The following is a 22,307-nucleotide window of genomic DNA, read 5'->3' on the forward strand; positions in this document are numbered from 1 at the left end:
TCCAATAAGATGAGAGATAAAGCAAAGATGTCCATCATTATTTAATATACAGATAAAGACAGAGCCCATGATTTCACGCATATAAGGAAATAAATCCCAGGTGAGGAATCTCTGTCTACCAAGGTAGTTTGGTATTTTCTCTGTAACTTAAAACTGAAAGGTTGACTTTAGCACTGAGAGATTAAATGACTTTCTAGAGTCACACAATGTTTATTAGGGTGGAAACTAAGCCCAAGTCTTCCTAGTTTTGAGGCCTGTTCTATCCACCATAACCACCTTGCAGTTCTAGAAATAAAAACTGTAGCTTTAAGACAAGAAAAGGCTATTAAGGGAATTAATACAATCAAGGAGGAAACAGAGTGATCTTTTTTTTTTAAGATATTAGGATGATTTTTAAAAATAACTAGAGATTCAACTAAAAAACTAAGAAAAATAATTTACAAAGTTGTAGGATCTAAAATAAATCCATATAAATCATCTTTATGTGCATTTCTAACCAAGCAGAAAGAGGAAAAATGTATTCTATTACAAAATATTACAAATATTAAAAATGTCTGGGAAACCCTTTGCCAACACACACACACACACACACACAGAGGAATCAAATGCAACTAGAAAACACTCTTAACAGAAATAAAAGCCAAGTAATTAGAGAGGGATTAAATAGTTCATGATTGAGTGATGCTAATATAAAAAGGACAATACTATCTAAGTTACTTTACATATTCAGGGAATGAATGAAAATGGGAAGATGAGAGTCTAAAATTGCCAGATCTCAAAATACTACAAAACATTAATTGTCAAAGCAATTGAGCATTACCTAAAAAAGAAGAAAAATTGATCAGTGGGACAGATAAAATTCATAAGATCTAGAGGCTAGTGAACATAGTAGCATAACATTCAATAAACCAAAGGGCACCAATTACTGGGATAATGACTCACTAGTCAACAAAAACTACTGTGAAAATGGGAAAACAATCTGGGACAAAATTCTTAAATTACCATGTCATATCACAGTAAACTTATCCCTAATCAATCACCTTCTATCACAATAACCTCCAAACTGATAATGAACTAGATATACAAGGTTATATGATGAAGAGGTTAGAGGAGAATGGAAGATATTTTTTATTAAATTATTTTTTCCTATCAAGTGCTTAGTTTTTCTTCTTCTTACATACCTCTCTGTACCATTGGGTGGGGGTAGGGGGTGGAGAGGGAAGATCAATAACAATAGTCAAGCAGAATAAATCCTCATGTTGACAATTTCCTAAAAATGAATGACTCATTCTGCATGTTAGTCTATTACCTCTGTCAGGAGGTGGGGAGCATTCTTTATCATTGATCCTCAAGAATCATGATTGATCATTGCATTGAGTCATCATGTCTTTCAAAATTATTTGTTTTTACAATGTCAGAATGATAGTGTAAATTGTCCTCTTGATTCTGCTCACTTCACTCTGGATATGTACAAGTGGAAGGAAATATTTTTTATGATTAATTTCTGCAACTCTATGGGAAGAGATCTTGACCAAACAAGGGACAAAGAGAATCACACTCGATAAAATGGTTGATTTTTATTATATAAAATTGTAAAAACAAAACAAAACCCCACATAAAATAAAAAGAAATGAATTAGAATTAGAAGACTACAGTAGGGCAGAAGGGATGAGAGAGAAGAGGAGAGGAAACAGAAAAAAGGGAAACATCTGAAGGGGAGAATCTTTGCAGCGAATTTCTCTGCTTAACATGTATAGACAATTAGTACAAATATTTAATAACAGGAGCCTTTGCTCCAAGTCATTAATAATAAGAGAGATGCAAAAAGAACCACTCTTAGTTTCCACCTTATCTTGCTTAGATTGGCAAAAAATAAAAATGGTAATAACTATTGAATGAGTTGTGAACATACAGACACACTATGTGCTATTAGTAGAGCTGTGAATTTGTTCCATTGCTGGAAAGCGTTTTGGAATTATACCCCAAAGCTCACCAGACTGCTTGCCCTCTGACTAAATAATACAGCACTAAGCATATACCTCAAAGAGATTAGAGACTGAGGCTTCCCGAACCCGCGAGAAGCCACAAGGTAGAAAGATAGAGGAAGGATAGAATTTTGGATACCGTGAGGGGCGTGGTGGAGCCAAGTTAGAGATATGAGGTGGCAGAAATGAGTCAGAAACCAGGCCTTATTGATTATATTGGAGCCACAGCAGAACCCCAATCAGTGGACGTCTTTCCGAAAGGCTAATCCCGTCCAGTGATCCAAATTTAATATCACACAGGTCGGAGACATGATAGAGAAAAGAAAGTGCCTGGCCGAAGGCCAGGTTCCAGGTGAGAGAGATAGAGAAGGAAAGGAATTAAAGATGGAGCTTGGCCAGAGGGACAGGCATCAGTGAGAGCTGAGATCCAAGAGAGGAAGAGGGTGGAGCTTGCTGTGGCCCTGTTTTTAATCTCTTTGATATGCTAATATGCACAATATATATTGATGACTTACATAGTATATTGCCATTGGGTAATAGTAAATTATGACAAGGTATAGGTGTGGTTTCTCTTAGCCAGGTGAGCACAAAGAAACCTGTTTTCCCGCCTCACCTGGGGGAAGCTGGGGTCAAGGGTCAGAGGCTTTCCTAGCCATGCGCAAGACTGAGCATGCTCTCTTCTAAGCCACTCTGTACATATTAACTGTTTCCCTTGTCCATAGCTAGGGGTGGACTGCTACAGAGACAAAGAGAAAGTACTTATAATTATGAAAAATACTTATTACATCACTTCTATTGTGGCAAAGAACTGGGGACAAATTACATGAATGTTATTCAGTATTCACTTGCGAATTCCCAATATTTCCTAGAGAACCATGATATCTGCTTCTCTTGTAGTTTTTTCTTGTTCTTTGTTCCTTTTTATTTCATGAACTTGTTTATATTTATAGTTACAATCCAGCCTTGCAAATCACTGAAATTTGTTTCAGTGATTTTCTGGATTACTTTTCAATATTTCCTTACTATGACCTAAAATGACAACAAATCAAGACCAGAATATGTTTTTACACAGCCCATCTGGGAGATCTTCATGGACTTTTTTTACTCATTGCTAATGAAACTATAGCAGTAAGATAATCTCTTTTCTCTGCTTTTGTTTCCAATCCAGTTAGAGTTCCAGGACTTTTTTCACAAATAGCAATTTCCTCAAATATGTAAGAAATTCTTAGCAAGGCAGACCCTTTCACCCTTCTTCCACCATACCGTGTGTAACTTTGGACTAGTCTGTTAACTCCTTGAATTTCCTCCTCAGTTCCACAACCATAGTAATACCTATACTATGCCCCTTACAGGATTGTTGGAATAGGTCAATGAGATGTTTGTAATGGGCTTTTATATACCTTTAAAGTATCCCCCAAAAAGGTCATGTTGCTGTTACTATCAGCATTCGGCACAGTGCCTTGCATATTGGAAGCATTTAGCAAATTGAATCCAAACCAATACTGATTGTATTCATGCTAAGGGTACACAATCTGGAAGTCACTTGAAACAAAATCATTCCTTAAGTGATCATATATATGTGTATGTAAAGGAAAGATACCATCAGTGGCCACTCTCTCCCTCACTTCCCATATCCAGTCAATTCACCAAGTGTTAGTTGTATCCCCCACTTCTCTCATCTTCTCTCCACTCACAGGATCCAGTACTCTAGTTCAGGTCCTCACCCCCTCTAACTTTGACTACTGTAATGTACTATTAAATTTTCTTCTCAACTTCATCTTTCACATAGCTGTGAAAGTAATCATCTTAAGGCCTAAATCTGACTGTGTCACTTGCTTGCTTAAAAGTCTTTGCATGACTCATACTTCATTCTTGGATAAAATATGATTCAACTTGGCATTTAAAGCTCACCATAATCTTTCTTTCCATGTTTCAATTTATACTATCTTTTAAACTGAACTAGATTGTCTAGTTAGTCTTTAAACTCAGAATTTTATCTCTCCCCTCTGGCTTTTCCCTGAACTGTCCCTCTGATGCCTGGAATGCACTTGCTCCTCATTTTTCTCAAAATCTTCATTCAGTGTTTAGCTCAGGGACCCTGTCCTACACAAAACCTTCTTCAGTCCCCAAGTTTGTAATTCCTTCTTCCATCTCAAATTTTATTTACCTTCCTAGACATATGACAAAAATATAAAGTCACTGACAAAAATAATTTTTTTAATTCAGATTTTATCTTTGTACCTCCAGCACCAAGTATGGTAACTTGTACTTAGTGCTCAATAAATGTTAGTTGTTTAATTGATTGGTATTATACTCTCATACCTAGTAAAATGTATACTACTTGAGGGAAGTATCAATTTCATTTTTGTCTTTGTAGCCTGAGTACAGTACTTTGCACATAGTAGGTACTTCATTGAATTGAGATATGATTAAAGAGCATTATTCTCTACCATGGTTATAGTAATAGGAATTCATTTTGAATTTGCTGTTGAATCCATTTACCAAAAAGAGAGGATTTTCTAAAACTCCCTTTCATATAAAAATAGTACTGTGATGTATGAAACAGTGACAGTTGTGATTGATATTCAGTAGAGGTCAGTTGTTTCTTTAGTTAATTTTACATTACTAGAATCCTAATATCAGAATCCACAGAATGTGAGAGCTAAAAGGGACCTTGGAGAGCATCTACTCCAAATCCTTCATTTTGTAGTCCTTGAGTGGTGGTGACATTCCTGGGGTCACATCACCAGTGACCATTGAGCTACAGTTTGAAGCTAAATCTTCTGACTCTAATCCCAGGGCTCTTTCTATTATGATATAATGCCCCTTCTAAACCAGTAATATATGGGTACATTGAAGTACTATTCAAAAGATGGGAGTGGCTACTAGAAATTTCCTGCTGGGTTTGGAAAGCTAGATTCAATTTACTGAAAGCAACACTGACACTTTTAAGAATGGATTTCAGAGAAGCTAAATGCCAAAATCTAAACAATGCTTTGAAGGTGTTTTTTTTGAGCCCATTTTTTTTTAAACTTCATATAAGTGCCAGATATTGTATTCTATGAAGGCAGCTAGGTGGCAAAGTGGATAGAGCACTAGGTCTGAAGTGATGAAGCTTCATTTTCCTAATTTCAAATCTGGCCTCAGACACAAACTAGCCATCTTACTCTAGGCAGGTCACTTAACTCTGTTTGTCCCAGTTTCCTCAATTATAAAATGAGTTGAAGGAAATGGCAAATTACTTCAGCATCTTGGCAAAAAAAAAAAATCCCAGATCGGGCCAAGAAAAATCAGATATGACTGAAAAAACAACTGAACAACAATAACAAATGGTATTCTAACTGTGCTGTAGTCACATGGGAAATTGTTATGCATTTTGTGTGATAAATAATTTGGATTCCTACCCACCTTAATTAGTGCTTTAAATACCCAGAGCTTGCCATCCCATCACAAGTTGCTCCTAGGCCAGTATACTGTAAGCACAATATGGTAGGTCATCCATTTGGTATGTATCCAACTAGGAGTCAGGATGCTCAGAAGAAGAGATAAAATTTGAATTACTTTACTTGGACTTGGCCTTTCAGTTGAATCTTTCTTGTCTAATATAGTCCCTTATACTATGGAAGCAGAAAATTGCCCAAAGGACACAGGAAAGATGCACTGGTGGGTGTATGTAGAGTGCAACACATCACAAATGAGATTAAGTTGGAATAGCAGGGTAAAAGATATCATCCAAGAAGTACATGACCAAAAAAATGGGCTGTGGAGCTCAGAGCAAGAACAAGGGATAACCAGTGGATACTCCATGTCTTCCCTTGGCAACCACACAATGTAAAGAGAACATAGGGTACACCTCTTCTGTAGACCTTGTAGGAGATTTCTAAGGAGCATCTGGGTAGGCATGGATATAGAAGGATTTTTATCATTATATATTGATATACACATTGATATACACCCCCACCCCAGGTCCTTGGAGCTTTGGATTGCATTGTATTGCTTGTACCAGTGTGAAACTGGTGAACCTCAATGCCAGATTTATTATCCATTGAAAATCAGGAATTATTCATGGTTCCTCTCAATTTGGCCTTGAGGGCAGGCACATTGTTTAACCTGTTATCTTTTAGAGGTGTGGTTCACCAGGGTTTGTTCAAGAAGTAGATGATCTTTCTATAAAACACATTTTTCAAGTTATTTTCTAACTTGAGGGATTGTACTGGTGATGATAACTGTTCCTATTCCTTCCCTCAACCCCAGCTTATTATAGAATTTGCAGCATTTAGCACTTTCCAGGGTAATTTAAAGGGATCACCTATTTTCTTAAATGCTTAAGTAATGTAGCAAGTTGCAGTTATTGATTCTCTCTGCATTTATTACATGAAAGCTGTGTTTGCTCCTTCCCCAGGGAGTATGCTGCCTGAACTGCATGCTTGCCAGTGACAGCATGGACCCTTGATACATAACCAAAGACCTTGCCTAATATCCTTGCAACTACTCAGGGAATTTTTATTAAGTAAAGGCATCATTAAAGTAGACAGGATGATGAAGTTTAATGAGCATCTTTCTTGCATGATACAATGAGTTTGGCTGTTCCAGAGCTCTTATTTCTCCTCTCTAGTGGGGCAGATAGTGAGGGGAGAGTACCAGGGGTTCACTTCTCTGTGTTTCTAGATGATCTCTAAGGTCCTTTCCAGCTTGTACATTCTGTGATTTAGAATTTGCAGTTCTAACATAGTAGGATCATCTAAGGAAACAATAACTGATCTTCACTGAATAGCAATAACATCTGTTGGAATCAACTGTATCAGAAGAATATTAATGTGTAAAGGGGAAAAAATTAAAATAGATATAATGAATATACATAGCTGCCCTTTTTCTATAAATTTCAAGTTTCAGTTGAAATCAATTCAGCCAGCATTGATTAAGAACCTTCTATGTGCTTGGTGCTAGACATACATAGACCCCAAGAATGTATATCCTATTAGGGATCAAAATGTACAGAGAAATTAAATAGAAAAAACAAATACAAAGTCAGTGGGGAGAAGGAGGTTCATATCTTTAGTGCAGCTTCACATGGGATTCTATATTGTATAAGGACATAGTTCTGTGTAGTTACTTTTACCATCTTTTCAAAAAGCATGATTATTTTATTTGTGTGTATGATGCTGCAAGACAAAGCATCACAAAAGAGTGACAGACCCATTTATGAATTGTCTCATGATATGATCTCACGAAATCATTGTTTGTTGGTTTGTTCATTGTTTAACCATGTCTGACTCTTCATGACCACATTTGTTGTTTTCTTGGCAGTGATACTGGAATGGTTTGCCACTTTTTCCTCCAGCTCATTTTATAGGTGAGGAACCTAAAGCAAACAGGGTGAAATGACTTGCTTAGGGTCACACAGATAGTAAATGTCTGATGCTAGATTTGAGTTCAGGAAGATACATCTTCCTAACTTCAAGTCTGACACTATCCCCTGTACCATCTAGCTGCCTCTATAATAAGACTGACTCCAAATATATATTGCATGAAATCCCCAGTATAATCTATCATCAGACTATTTACTATTTAGAGGAAGGGGGGATCTGAATCACAAATGTCAGAAAACCATTGTTAAAAGAATTTCTGATGTCAGTTTTTTGGGAGTTCAGAGAATGAGAGTTGAAAATAGTGTTCTTTTGTTGCTGTACTTCTTAACTCATTAGCTTAGAGACATATGATCTGATCATTTGACAGATGGATCATATCATATATCTAACATGTACATTAATCAGTCATGTTAGGAATAAGATGAGCTGCAATGGAAATAGTCATTGGAAATGGGCTTCAGGAGACCTGAGTTCAAATAACTCTAGGCAAGTCATTTATCCATGTAGGGAAGTGATTGGACTAAATAATTTTTAGGGCCCCTTTCTGCAGTATATTTCTATAATTTAAGCATTGGCTCCTCTATGGTTAGCAGTGTGCTAAACATGATAGGAGAAAGAAAAGATATAGATGGAGTGGGCTTTGTCTGACAGAAGCTTATTGTCTTTATCAAGGAGACAAGATTGGAATTCATGACAAAATTGGAGAAGGCCCAAGTCAGCATGTGAGCAGGTGCAAAGGTCTAAGTGGTGCAGAGCTTTAAAAGCCACAAGAAAGAACACAAGAGACATCCAGTAGAAAGAAACAGCAGAAAGAGACAGTAGCAAAGGCAGTCAGGAAGAAGCTACAGGAAGGATGTTTAACAGCTCTGAGTACTATAGAGAGGTCAAGAAATAAGAGGAACTCAGACCTCTTCTTTGACGATTTTGAAGCTTTGAGAATAAATTACACCATTGAAAGCCCTCCACTATCTCACCTGCCTTTCCAGTTTTTATTTCATATTCTATCCCACATACTTCCCATGCCAGGCTTTACTCCTCATGTATAAAATCTCATCTCCCATTTCCCTGCCTTTGCATCTCTCTAGAATGAACTCCCTCCTTGCCTCCACCCCTAGAATGCCAGATTTTCCTCAGAGGTGCCATCTCCTATATGGATAGGTTCACCTTTGGGTTCCTTTCCTGATGCTCAGTTATTAGCATTATCTCCCTCTTCAGCATGTTCTTAATGACATGTCTCTATTTTGTAATTATTTAGATGTCTCCAAAATGTACCTAAATTATTTGAGAGCAGGGACTGTGTCCTCATTTCTCTTTTACCTGCAGTGCTAAGAACAGTATCTTGCACATAGTAGGATCATCATTTTAGAGCTGAAGTAGACCTCAGAGATCATTTAGCCCTGGCCCTTGAATTATGAGTTGGAAGGCACCGCAGAGGCCATCTGAAACAGCCCTCTCCTTTGATAGCAGAGGAAGCTGAAGACCAGAGAGGAGGCTTGTGGTTGCCCATAGTCACCCAGATGGGGAGCCAACACCAGAGGCTGCCACTGACCCTGGAACTTCTTTCCACAGCCCCCTCATTTTACACATAAGGGAACTGAGCCCTAAAGAAATAAAGTGACTCATCTGAGATGTTATACTAGCCTCAATGAATCAACATGGCTGGAATTCAAAGCCAGGTCCTTTGATTCCTAATCTAGTTCTCTTCATTTTCCATGATATGCCCCTCATCAGTGCTTAATAAATGGAGAGCATCTTGAACAGAGTCTTTTTTCTGTATATGACGATTACTTACCACATTTTATTTACCTTTGATTTACTTTTTAAAATTAAGCTCCAACTATATGCAGATCATTGTGCTAGGCCCTAGGGGAGGCAGCATTTTGGCAAGATAGTCACCACTTACCATAATGTAGGAGATCATTAGGAAGTATGTGTATTATAGCACTTGGAAATAATGATTTATTTTTCTTTGCAAAGGTTATTGTGTGTTTGACATATCAGCATTGAACTTGGCCTCCTTGGATTTTAAGCATCAGATACTTGAAGGTTACTAGTTAAAAGTGAGCAGTAGGCTGATGCCTTGAGTACATCTGCTCCAAGTTGCTTGGCTTTGAGAAGTAGAAAGGAAAAGAAACTTTCATCAGGATTCTTTTTGTGATCCTCCGAGAGGTTAGGCGGGGAATCTTCCCATGGATGCCCTCTCCCTCATCACTCCCTCTCTGCCTTACTGCTCCAGACTGCACGGACAGAGCACACATGCTCTGCTGAGGCTGAGAGTACTGAGCAAGTCTTATTCACTTGGATCTCCTGCCCAGAGCTTCCAGAGAAGTCTCTCCTTTGAAATGTTCATCAGGCTGCTGAGATTAAATGATCCTTTCACTGTCCCTGGAGAGGGCTCTTCTTCCCCCAGCCCTCCTCCTTGATCACCTCCCAACCAATTACCCTCGACAAATCTCGCTTTCCAGCAGACATAAGAAAGCTTTCCAAGGACTCTCAGGCACAGGGTCCTTGGAGCTTTCTGAGCTTGAGCTCTGCTCCTGCTACCCCATTGGGTGACCCTGGGCAAATCTCCCCTAGCATCCATTGTCTCCCTCTTATGTGCAGTGATCACAGCAATTTTATTGACTGCTTTGTAATCCTTTGTGCAAATAGCAGTGCCTGGGTGTGAAGTACAGCAGGTGAAAAAGACACTCCAAAGAAAACTATGTTCCAGTGTAGACTGATCGGTTCAATATATGAGAAATATAAGTAAAGAATATAAAGTCTCAGGGCCTGAGTTCAAATCCCAATTATGCCTTTCCAGGTACAGGATCCTAATGAGATACATCATTTAAACCCCTCTGGGCATCAGTTTTCTGTCTGTAAAACGGGAAGGAACAAGGGGCTGAGAAAAGAATAACAAAAAGAAATAATGGTGTGCAATTATAGGGAGTAAGCTTGGCCTTAGAGAGGAATTGAAATAATAAGAGTATGCACCTTTCCCCCCTTATTTTGTAGAGATGGGGGGTGCTATGGGTATGAAATATTGTATACACTGTCAGATGTGGTTGTTGTCTTGATTGCTCTGCAAAACTGCTCCTTTTCTCTTTTTCCAATATCTTATGAACCAGTTTTAAATGATAGTTTTCAGGGTAGGAATTCAGGGAAGTTTGTGTGTGTGTGTGTGTGTGTGTATATATGTGTGTGTGTGTGTGTGTGTGTGTGTGTGCGTGCATATGCAAACAAGCACTTATTAAACATGCCAGGCACCCTGCTAAATACTGGAAATACAAAAAGTTGCAAGAAAAGAAGAAGAAGAAACAGATAGTTCTTGTCTCGCAAGAACCTTATATGATATGGGGGAGGGGGGGGAGATAACAGCACATGAACTGACAATCATGGGTAGAGAAAAAAAGAAATGGTGAAGGTATGCATTGTGGTAAAGAAAGTGCAGGAAATGCAGTCTTGTGAAAAACCAAAGGTATTTGGCCTGGACATCCTCCTTAAAATGGAGGTTCTAGGTGGAATTAGTCAATCAGAGGGAGACTCTTCGGGATTGGAGAGTACTTTCAATATGAGTAGTAGCCCAGGGTTGAAGTGAGCTTCCAAAGGTGAAGAGGTTTCTGTGTCATGGTAAACAAAACCCTGTGGAGGTTAGCCAAGAGTGCAGTCTGGAAAGGAATGTGTATGCATATATTTATGATTATAAATGAAGGTGAGAATAAAAGCCAAAGATATCCAAAAGAGCAAGATTCTAAAGATGAGAGGATAAAATTATATGATCCAGGGCTCACACCCTGGCAAAAAACAGAACATCTAACAGTTTTCCAGCATGCATCCTTCAAAAGCTAGAGGATCCAGGGAAGGGAACTGTTATTCTGATTCGGATTCTCACCAGTCAATTTAAAAAAAAAAAGGTTACTAAAATAAAGATGATGAGAAGTAGAGAATAAAGTGTCTATTCCATATCATAATTTGTGATAGAGGAGGGAAAAACTCGGGTACAGTCAGACATGTATCCTAGATTTTTTGTGGAAAGCACATTTCAAAGGATTAATAGAAACTCAGAAGAATCCTATAGATTAATATTTTGCAGGGGAATTAAAGTGAGATATGTAGGGAATCTCTCAAAAATTAAATTCTGTAGCTATAAAGAAACAATTCTGAAGAGGAAAAAAGTGAGAGTTGTCTAAAGAAAACTCAGCAGATACCCAAGTAATTCTTCATAAACTTAGATTTGAAAAATATTTGTATGACAAACTGATGTCCAAAAAACATATCAATAAAAGAGAAAGAAGACAAAAATGCAATACAGGAATGGAGAACGATCATCTAACAATCTTATCAGGAATGCAAACATTCAAAAAAAGCTAAGATTATTAAAGAAAAGTAAAGATAAAGAAAAATGGAGTTACTGGGTTTTTAACTGATTAGAGGAAAAAAGGAAAGATAGAAGAATGTGTGTGTATATTGCACACGTTACATGTAACTACCCCAAGATGGATGGAACAATGATAACTGACAACAGAAAAGACAGAACTTTAAATATTTTCTCTGCCAAAAAAATGACCTTTGGTCTAATATAGCCCAAACAAAAATAGCACCCCCCCCAAGTGTAACTCCAAGTGATTAAGAAGCTAGTAACAGGCTGCCTAGCCAAACTTGATGAGTTCCACCCAGCCCAGAGAAACTATCCCTCCCATTGTACTGATTTCTGAGCCCTGTTACATATGATAGTAATAGCAATGAGAAGAAAATAAAATTTATTTTATTGAACTAGAAAAAATGACATTTGGAAAAACAAAAGGCTGAGAATATCAAATGAATCATTTTTTTTAAATGTAAAAGAAGGAAATCTTGGAAGTACCAGGTTTTAAACTGTATTATAAAGCAGTAATTATCAATACTACCTGGTATTGGCAAAGAAATAGAAAAGTCAATTAGTGGAACAGAAAAGACATACAATAAACAGTAGTAAAGGATTAAAGTAAACTTGTGTTTGACCAAAGTAAAGATTGAAACTTTGAAGATTAGAATTCAGTATTTGGTAAAAATTGTTGGGAAAATTAGTAAGCAATCTGTCAGAAACTAGATATAGACCAATATATGCAACCATTTATCAAGGTAAGATCAAAATAGATAGTATGACCTAGACATAAAGGCATATATATTATAGTAAATAATGAAGAACCAGGAACATATTACCTCTCAGATTTATGGATAGAATACAAGAAGAATTTATGAATTAACAAGAGGTAGCATTATGATATGCAAATGGATAATTTTAAAAGCATTAAATTTAAAATATTTTGTACAAATGAAATTAATATAGCCAAGATTAGAAGGAAAACAGAAAATTTGGGGGGAACTTTTATAGGCAGTTTCTCAGAGGTCTCATATCTAAAGTACATTGAGAATTTTGTCAAATTTAAAAAATATGAGCCATTTCCAAATTTATAAATGATCAGAAAATATGAAGTTTTTGGATGAAGGAATTAAAAACTATAACTATATGAAAAATACTCAAAATCATTATTGATGAAAGAAATGCAAATCCAAATAATTCTGAGATAACATCTCATATTTCTCAGATTGGTTAAAATAATAAAAGGGCAAAAGGGGATACATGTTGGAGAGAATATGGGAAAAAATAGAGTCACTAATACTTCATTGATGGAACTGTGAACTGATCCAACCATTTTGGAAAACAATTTGTAATTATTCCCAACAAGTTATAAAATTGTATATCCTTTAATACAGCAGTACCATTATTAGATTTGTTTCCTAAGGTGATCAGGAAAAAAGAAAAAGAACCTATATGTTCTAAAATATCTATAGCAGCTCTCTGTCTAGTGGTAAAGAACTGGAAATTTAGGGGATACTAAATCAATTGGGGCATGACCAAACAAGTTGGAATATGATTGTGATGGAATACCACTAAGTCATTAGAAATTACAAACAGATTAATTTTAAAAATAAAAATATGAAAGATGGAAATGAAATTGTGGAGCAAAATGAGCAGAACCAAGAGAACATCGCTTGAAGAATAACGTGTATATGTTCACTTCCAGAGAAAGAACTGATAAACAGAAACAAGCAAAAAATGGTTTTATATATACATATATCTTTTTTTTTTGTCAAATGATTCCTTCTCTAGTGCAGAAAGGAGAAAAAGGTATAGAGATACTTGAGAACGTTAATGTAACAAATAAGCAGAAAAAAATGAGAAAGCAGCTCCTTTCTCAAGAAAAGGGAAAGCAGTTTGGGGATTAGAAGATGAGGCAGGCTTCACCCACCTCAAACTCCCATCTCCCAATTAAGCTACTACACTAGTAGAACAGACTACTGTGGATATAGTTAATCTAGATTTTAGTCAAAGCATCTACCAATCTCTCTTTTAATCTTATAGGCAACATGAAGATGTGTAAACCAGACAGTAGCAGAGTTAGGTAGGATTAGAACTGGTTGAATGAACTGCCCTAAGGAGTAGTTTTTTTAATAACTTGATGTTACCTTGGAAGATGGCCTCATATCAAATGTCTCAGAGATATGTGCTTAAACCCTACATTGGGGCCCTAGGCTATTTCATGCTTCTCCTATTTGCAAATGAAACAAAGCTAGGAAGGCTATCTAAAACTCTGGGTGATGGAGTAATGGAATCTGCATGGAAAAGGTAATGGTAGCTTAGAATGCTGGGTAAGATTTGATCATCTTAAATGGGCTAAGGATAAAGATAAATCTTATAGTTGGATGCAAAAAAAACTTACTCAGAAACATGACAGGAAAGGAATGACAATTTGTGAGAAAATATCTGCTATTGTAATAGACCACAAGTTCAGTATTCAACAGTGTGTAATGGGTTCCAATATCACCACTTACACATGCTGGCTACACCACTTTATCTCAGGCAAATCTCTGAGCCTGGAAACTGCAGAAGAGGTGATAAGATCTGGGTAAAAGTAGCCCCTTTCCTGCAGCATTGTATACCCATTTAAGCAATTCTAATCCCCCTCAAATATGAGGTAACATTGTACCATAGCTAGAACTAGGAAGGTAATGATGCTGTTGACTGCCATCTGCTGTGTTCAGAGCCCTTCTTGAGTATTTGTTCAGTTCTAGATGCCACATTTCAGGAAGGACTGATAATCTGAAGAGGAAGGTGATTGGGGTCTCAGAACCATAAGGATCCTTTCTAAGGAACTAAGAATATTTAAGCCTTAAGAAGAGATAATTTGGGAAAGAGCGATGTGGATAATACCTATTATCAAATATCTAAATGGTTATCCTGTAGTAATAATAATAGCTAACATTTATCTAGTGTTTACTATATGCCAGGCACTGTGCTAAGTACTTTACAAATAATATCTCACTTGATACTTATAATAACTCTGTTAATAGGAATGTTATTATCTTTTTACAGTTGAGGAAACTGAGGCAAATGGGTGGTTAAGTGACTTGCCAGGGTCACACAGAATGTGCAAACTTGTTCTGTTTGATCCTACAGAGAAGAATTAGGCAAAAGAGGTAAATTTAGGCTTGAGACAAGAAAAAAAACCTATTTAAAAACTGGAGGTATCCAAAAGTAGAATAGACTCCTTGGGATGTGTGAATGTCCTTCAGCAGAGGTCTTCAAATAAGACTGGATAGCCATTTGTCCAGTAAGCTGCAGGGGGCAGTTAGATATGGGTTGGACAAGCTGGCTACTTAGATCCCTTCCAGCTCTGAAAGTGGATGATTCTGTGGTCCTTCAGTCCTCCCCAGCTCTAAATTCTATTATGCAAAGTAGAATGTGCTAAGTCAGCTTGTCTAGCCTGAATCATCAAGGCTTCCATTTCTAGTCTCCATACATGAACAAGAAACCACATGAATGATAAATATCACAAATGAGTAGTTGGAAACAGTGAGCCAGCGCTGGGTATCATATGTACAGAACGTTTTGATAGGCAAGTGACATCTCTACTGACCACCTTTCAGGAAAGAGTGTGATTAGAGTGAAAGGATACTTTAGAAAGTTGTCACACATCCTGTATCAATTGTTTCTGAATTGAGAACCTCAGCTCCCCCCCCCCCAAAAAAAAAGTTCACAGAAAGACAAGTGGAAGTCCAAGAGCAGAAGCTCCTATGTCCCTAGGTTTTCAAGGGTAGTTGGGCCCTACTGGAGTCAGGAGCAGAAAGTCTGTTTAGCTAGACATTCTGAGCACTGGTGCATATGGTCCAGGAGCCAGGACTGGGGCCAAAGAGGCTTGCCCTTGAAGTATTTAAGAATTAGTAGCCAGCCTCATTTTCCTACCCAACCAGGAGGGTATAATGGCTAGAACTCCATGAGTTCTTTGGAGCTTTCCTGGTGACTCATGCTGAAAATGCTGGACAGCTCCTGTAACTCTTGTGGAGCCTTCAAAGGGAAGGTGATTCTAATATGCAGCACAGAGATATTTTTGTGAACAGAGTGCTTTGATGTTTCCTGATAAAGAAAAACCAAGACACAGTAAGACCAGGCGGTTTTATACTTATCCTGAATTCACTATCACTTCTGTTCCACATGCTTTAATTAATGTTCAAAACCTGGCATTCCTACTAAACACAGTGTGCAAACCTGTGTCCCTGTCCATCCATCAACCAAATTTGGTGCCAGACACTTTGCTGGGACTCAGAGATAGGAAGACAACGCGAATTGGCCCCTGCCCTCAAGGAATTCACATTCTATCCTTCTGGAAGCACATGCCCCTGAGTATCACAAAGTAGATACAATGAACTTGAGAGGAGGAAAGCAGAAGACAGCAGCAATTCGGTGGGTCCCGGGAATGACTCAGAGAGAAGATGGCAGTTTGTCTGAACTTTGGGAGAAACTGGGAGGCAGGGGTGAGGATAAGGGAGAGTGTTCCAGGCAGGGGAGGCCTCTGATGCAATGCTAAAACTGTCAACCACAGCTGTTTGAAAGGACTAAAAAGGGAAAGAGTCACTGAGGGCATTAACCTAACCAAACAATTAAATGAATGAGCGAATAAATAAACTAATAAAAATCTCTGTAGGCTGAATGGCCAGAAGTTCATACTAGCAAAGTGACAGGACACAGGGACCAGAGGTACCCAAGAGGACAGTACTATCCGGGGACATCTTGTGTGAGAGCCAGCATTTATGTCAACACCCATGTGTTAGTACAGCTGAAATTCTGCAAGGAGAATATGGCTTGCCTTTTCCAAGGAAGGTGCTGAGGACCCCACAGAGCCCTTCTCCAAAAGGCAGCTTATGTCAATAACAAGTTAAGTTTGAGGTATATTTATTTTAGGCTGGCTTTTAATTTAGTTTAATCAGGATTACTCATAAATTATCTATTAATTACTATCTGATGTTCAGTTAAATCCTCCCAGCCATAGAGCTGGTTTAGCCTTGCTTTGAATGCCATCCACCTTAATTGTCGGATACTTTGTCAACATTTAATCAGTGGGCCTTATTAATGTGCCATTGACGTGTTGGTAGCTCTCCCAGCACCATCAATCATGAGGGAACAGCAGGAGCCGCCTCTGACACCATTGCTCTCTGTCACATTATCGAGCCCCTGGGCTTTCTGGTTAGATAGGAGGCTCACTTTTCTCTAAATGGACAGTCTATCTCTCAAGCTCAACCCAATTTTTGTCATTGTCGACTTAAACACTCACAGACCTTGGAGTTGGGTCCCTTATTAGACTCTCAGCAGTCTGCACAAGGAAGAAAGATTCCTCGTTTGCCCTTCTCCTATCCCATCCCGCAAAGGTTGGATTCTGGGAGATTCAACCCCAATTAAGAAGGGAGGGGGGGGAGAAAATATGAATAGAGGGGATGTCTGCTTTTCTGGAGATTGATGCATTGTTTAAAGTGCTATCCATTGAAACTTATTTTATTGTTGTTGTTTTTTAAGAGACATCTCACATGTTTGTATCTCTCTCTTCTCTGCAGCCTCTATGGCAGACACATGCAGGCAAACCCAGAGCCTCCAAAGAAGAATAATGACAAATCAAAGAAGATCAGCCGGAAACCCCTGACAGCCAAGAACAAATAAGGATTTAGCATGGTTTCTCTCTCTCTCTGTCTCTTTGCCCCTGACCACCTCCCTCCCCTCCCCCCTCTCTCCAGCAGGCACTTCATGCATTCTGTTTCTGGATCTCTAACCTCTACCCTCATCTCCCTTTTAGTCCTTTAGGAGGGATGCTGGATTTTTGCAGATACCTGTTTCTGTGTGTCTTATTAGAGGTGCCAAATAAAGGAAGCCAAGATCTGTTTTCATTGCAAATTCCAAAGAAGGCTCAGCTTTTAAGTCCTTGAATAAGAATCATGAAGTTCCATATTATCAAGAAAAATTAAAACCATGTAACCATTTACTATAACTTAACACTGCTCATTCTTCTCTTTCTATGTACCTATGTACATTAACACGTGTATGATGACTTTTATTCTAAGTCACACACACACATATATATATATATATATCCCTCTTGTGCTTTAGTCTGTGGCCTTGTACTACCAAGACATTATGTTCATTTTACTTATAAATGATTTTAATAAAATCTTTTATTTGTATCACATGTTGCTTCTTTAATAGAACTCAGAATAATGGGATCTCGGGGAATACACGCTTTTGTTTACTGCATTTTCCCCCTAAAACATTAGCATGGTATTTAAGTGGTTGTAGAAGATAAACTCTGAAATCTTCCATAAAAAAAGAAGAAATTAAAACCAGAGTTAGTTTTTTCTCACATTGATGTCATTTTTTTTAGGAAGACTGTTTCTAAATTAAGAAGAAGCAGTAGAAACAAGTCTCCAGGAGATTCTGCCAAATGATTTTGGAAAGTAACTTTCTAATCTGGAGAAATGGGAGCCTCTGCCAGTAGCTGGTAGAAAAGAACCCATTTCCTCATTGCTCAGAACCTCCTGCATTTGAGCTACCTTCTAGAGACTTGGTGCCAGAGGAGGGCTTCTCTGGGTCTGCCTATGTCTTGCCAAGGCAGGGACTGTGTTTGGGAGGTCAGTCAGACCTAGCTGTGACTGGCAGCTTCAACAAAAAGCATACGTTGTTTGCCTAACTAAATAAATACAGGCAGATGTTATTACTATAATTGATAGGCCTTCCTGCTTCCTAATATAGCCAAACTCGAGCCAAAGTATCAGGACATTCCCCAACAGACTGTCCTGTCAGAACCCATCTTCCTGAGGTTCTCTCTGTTCTCCATTTCCCATTTGATCCTTTGCTGCTTGCCTGCAAGGAGCCAGAGGGAAAAACCCAGTTTCTTGAGACATGGATTTTGTAACTGAACAAAGGAGCAAAACTACCTCACAAAATCCCAATTTCTTATATTCTTAAACGTATTATCATAGCAGGGATAGGTAAGGGATCTCGAGGTGCCCATTCATTCTCTCATTGCTAAAGTGGAACTGACATTTCTAGACCCAATGTCTGTCTTAGGAAGAGGGAAATCAGATTGTTTTTAAAAAACCAACTGTTTTCAATTGGTAGTAGCGTCAGAAAAGGAAAAGACTGCTCCACCAACAAAGTCTTTTGTCTTCAAGTTAAATTTAGGCATATTCAGGATAATATGCAGATTAGGAAATTTGGGTATATGTTTTAAAACAAAGCAAAATAAAATCTAAATAAAGTGGCTTTGTATTTCTCTGGTGACGTAGGAATGGTTCTGAGCATCCCAGTTCCATCTTGTCTAGACTAGAAATAAAAAACCACATTGCAAAAAAAATTTAGCTTTATATTCTGAGCCTTATAGTTTAATGTAGTCTTGGTAACATGGATGATAATAAACTTGCCTTTTCAGTGCCACCGTCATGTCAAATATTCCTGGGACTTGCTCATGAAATAAGCTGGTCATCTGCCACCTTCTTTGGCCACAGAGTCATTGCTTACAAAGGTAGAAAGGATAGTGGGATGTAGTGGAGAGAGGGCTATCCTAGAGGGCAGTTGCCTTCAAAGCCTACCTTGTCTCTCGCTGTGTGACCACAATACAGTCACATAAGATTTCTGGGTTTCTATTTCCTCATCTTTAAAATGAAGATGGTAATATGCCTGTAGTACCGATAGTATAGGCTGTTGTGGGGTTCCACTGGACTAATGAATGATAGTTTTACAAACCACAGAATTCTTGAACAAACCACAGCTGCTGCCGCTGGGATTCTCATATAGCTTTGTTTCTCTTGCCTTCTGGAGACTTTTTTAAGGCCCCAGTTCTTAACCTTCCTGGTGTCATGGACCCCATCAGAATATTCTTAAATGCACTAAGGAAAATATAAAGGATTACAAAGGAAATCAATTATATTGATTTTTTTAAAAAAATTCATGACTTTAGAAATCCTGTTTTAAGGCTAATTCCTGGTTCTCCATGATTTTCCATAGATTCTACTGCTTTACCAGATGCAAGGAGCCTGTCACACTCTAGGAAGCTGAGGTGGAGGGGAAGAGTGTCATATTCTAATAACAGTCACCTTAAAACTGCTGTTTCAATTCAAAAGTTTTAAACACTTTTATATAATGTCATTGTCATTTTTCAGTTGTGTCTAACTCTTTGTGACCCTTTTTGAGGTTTTCTTGGCAAAGACACTGGAGTGATTTGCCATTTCCATTTCCAACTCATTTTATAGATGAGGAAACTGAGTCAAAGAGGTTAAATGACTTGTGTAGGATCACATAGCTAGTAAGTGTCCAAATTTAAACTCAAAAGATGAGTTCCCTGACCTTGGCCCAGGGCTCTATTTCACTGTGCCACCTAGCTGCTCTCACTTCTGTATATTTTCTCTTATTTGATTCTAACAGTAATCTTGTGTGGTGAACTAAAGAGAGAACAGCTCATGGCAAAGATTTCTCTTCCAATTAATTAGCTTTTTTTAAAGATTCTTATTTGACAGAGAACCTCATTTCTTCTTTTTAATGTCTAAATATCTTAGGCCATTTGCTAGTGATTAAGTTATTAACCCTCAGGGTCTGGGGAAGGGGGGATTGTATATCTTTGGCTTATTAGGAAGCTCCATTCTGTTAAGAAAAAAAATACTTCTTGGTTTTTATAGCAGAAACAAGGAATGTCTTACAAGATAAAAGGAATCTGTTTGACATAAATCACCAAAGTCACCAAATAGAAAGAGGGCAATCCCTGAAATAGATTTAGAAGAGATTTGTTCATCTCCATTTTCTCCATTTGTCCTCTGGTTACTCTGTCATGCAAATTAAACCTGAGACACAGAAGAGTTTTTGCTATTTTGTTCTCTTTAATAGGTGTGAGTATGGTGTTGTTAAATGATATTTTTGTATAGGTAATACACATGTTTATAAATTCTTTAAAGTTTCCCACTCCAAAGTTTGACTTTGTTTCCCTCTGTTCACATTTTCCCACAGAGGAAAATGATCTTTGAATATCCTTCTCTTTCTCATCACCATTATCAGCATCATTGCCTTTCTTAAAATTTTGTAGCCAGATGCCACCTGTTCTTTAATTCCAACCCTTATGCACTGGATCCGCCACTAATTATTCCATAATAAAAATAGCTTTACTCAGTCCATTGCCAAGCTGACCTTCCTGCTTTGAACCCAAATAATGAATGTTATCCTCTGGAAAAGGAGGCCGTCCTGAAAATTTTTACTATATATAATTGGGAAAATAAAATATCTTTGAATTTTAAAAAATAAGGTCACGAATTCTAAATACTCCTTGACATTTATAATATTTGGACTTTCAAATACAGCTCACTGGTCCTTATCAAAATAGAGATATTCTAAAGAATCGTGCTTAAAGGCAGTTCAACAGATAAAGCAGTAGGTTGGCAGCCAAAAGATCCCATTTTTTTACCTTGATTCTGGCCCAAACTTTCTGTGTGACCTAGAATTAAACCTTGACTTCTGGGCATGTATTTCTCCTTCTCTAATAGGGAAATAACATTTCCCTCATCACCTTCATGCAGTATATTTTTTTTAATTTATGAGATATTTGGAAGTTATTTAAATAATTGTGCAATTAAGTTTTAAAATGTTATTAGCACGGACTATACATGAAGCCTTTATCTCATACAAACTACTACTGTGTGTGAGCACATACTGTTGAAAGATTGAATAGCGACGGTGGACCTTTCTGGTTAGAATTGTAGTTCTCAAAGTGGTTGACCTCCCCTTGTTTTGTAGAGAGATTTTGACTTATCCAAAGTCATGTAGGCAGTGATGAGCAGAGAGGTGATTGAATTCAGGTGCTCTTGACTTCAGTTTTTCATGTCAACTGTGAAGATTGGATTTGGCTCTCCCCTGATTGTAACAATGAAGGTACTTAGCTGTTGCTTGATTGTGATGAAATACCCTCAATCTTCTTAACTTTCCTAAACTTTTACTGTTGTGACTATCCCTGTCAGCTTTTAATAGCCTATTTTGATCAGCTGTAGAGGTAAGTTCAAATTCGTTTTTTTTTTCTCCTTAAATAGTACAAAGCTGTTTTAATCTTAGCAACAGGGCCCTAAGATACTAGCTGGGGGAGCTGTTTCTAAATCTCCCTTGCCTTAGGGAACAAACAACCCAATTAGCCGATTCTCCCTTAAAATACTAGCTGGCTGGATTGCTTTTAACTATCAGTAAGGAAAACCTGGAGAAAGGAGCCCTGCTAGAGAGTGATTGTATTAAAGTTTTAGCCTTGTCTTGCTCTATCCTTTCACCAAGAAGAGTTAATTGGATTAAAAAAAAAATTTATGACCACACCCAAACACCTAAAGAAATGTGGTTAGAGCCAGTACAAAATTAATTAACAACTGGCTTTTCAGTAAAATAACCAAAATTGGACAAACATTATTCTTTGTCTATTTCATAATCCCAGAGAATGTATGACACTGGCTATACTCCACACTGCTCCTGGTTGGGATTTTAATTGTTGGAGCTATAATACTGTGTCTATTTTTCTCTAAGAGAAACCTGGAAAACACCATACATAAACTAAAGAATCAAATAGGAGAATTGTGTCAGTCTCCC

The 22,307-nt window shown here is 37.7% G+C and overlaps 1 protein-coding gene across 1 annotated transcript in view; it reads left to right on the forward strand.

The window, feature by feature from the left end:
- RSU1 (Ras suppressor protein 1) overlaps positions 1–17,890 on the forward strand; it is a 235,859-nt gene extending 217,969 nt beyond the window's left edge. The window contains exon 9 of the mRNA XM_001368241.4: positions 17,267–17,890. Coding sequence (XP_001368278.1) covers positions 17,267–17,369 — 103 coding nt within the window. The 3' untranslated portion in view covers positions 17,370–17,890. The remainder of the gene's footprint in view (positions 1–17,266) is intronic.
- Positions 17,891–22,307: the final 4,417 nt, after the last annotated feature.

Source organism: Monodelphis domestica, chromosome 5 (genome assembly GCF_027887165.1).
Source record: "Monodelphis domestica isolate mMonDom1 chromosome 5, mMonDom1.pri, whole genome shotgun sequence".
Classification (NCBI taxonomy): Eukaryota; Metazoa; Chordata; class Mammalia; order Didelphimorphia; family Didelphidae; genus Monodelphis; species Monodelphis domestica.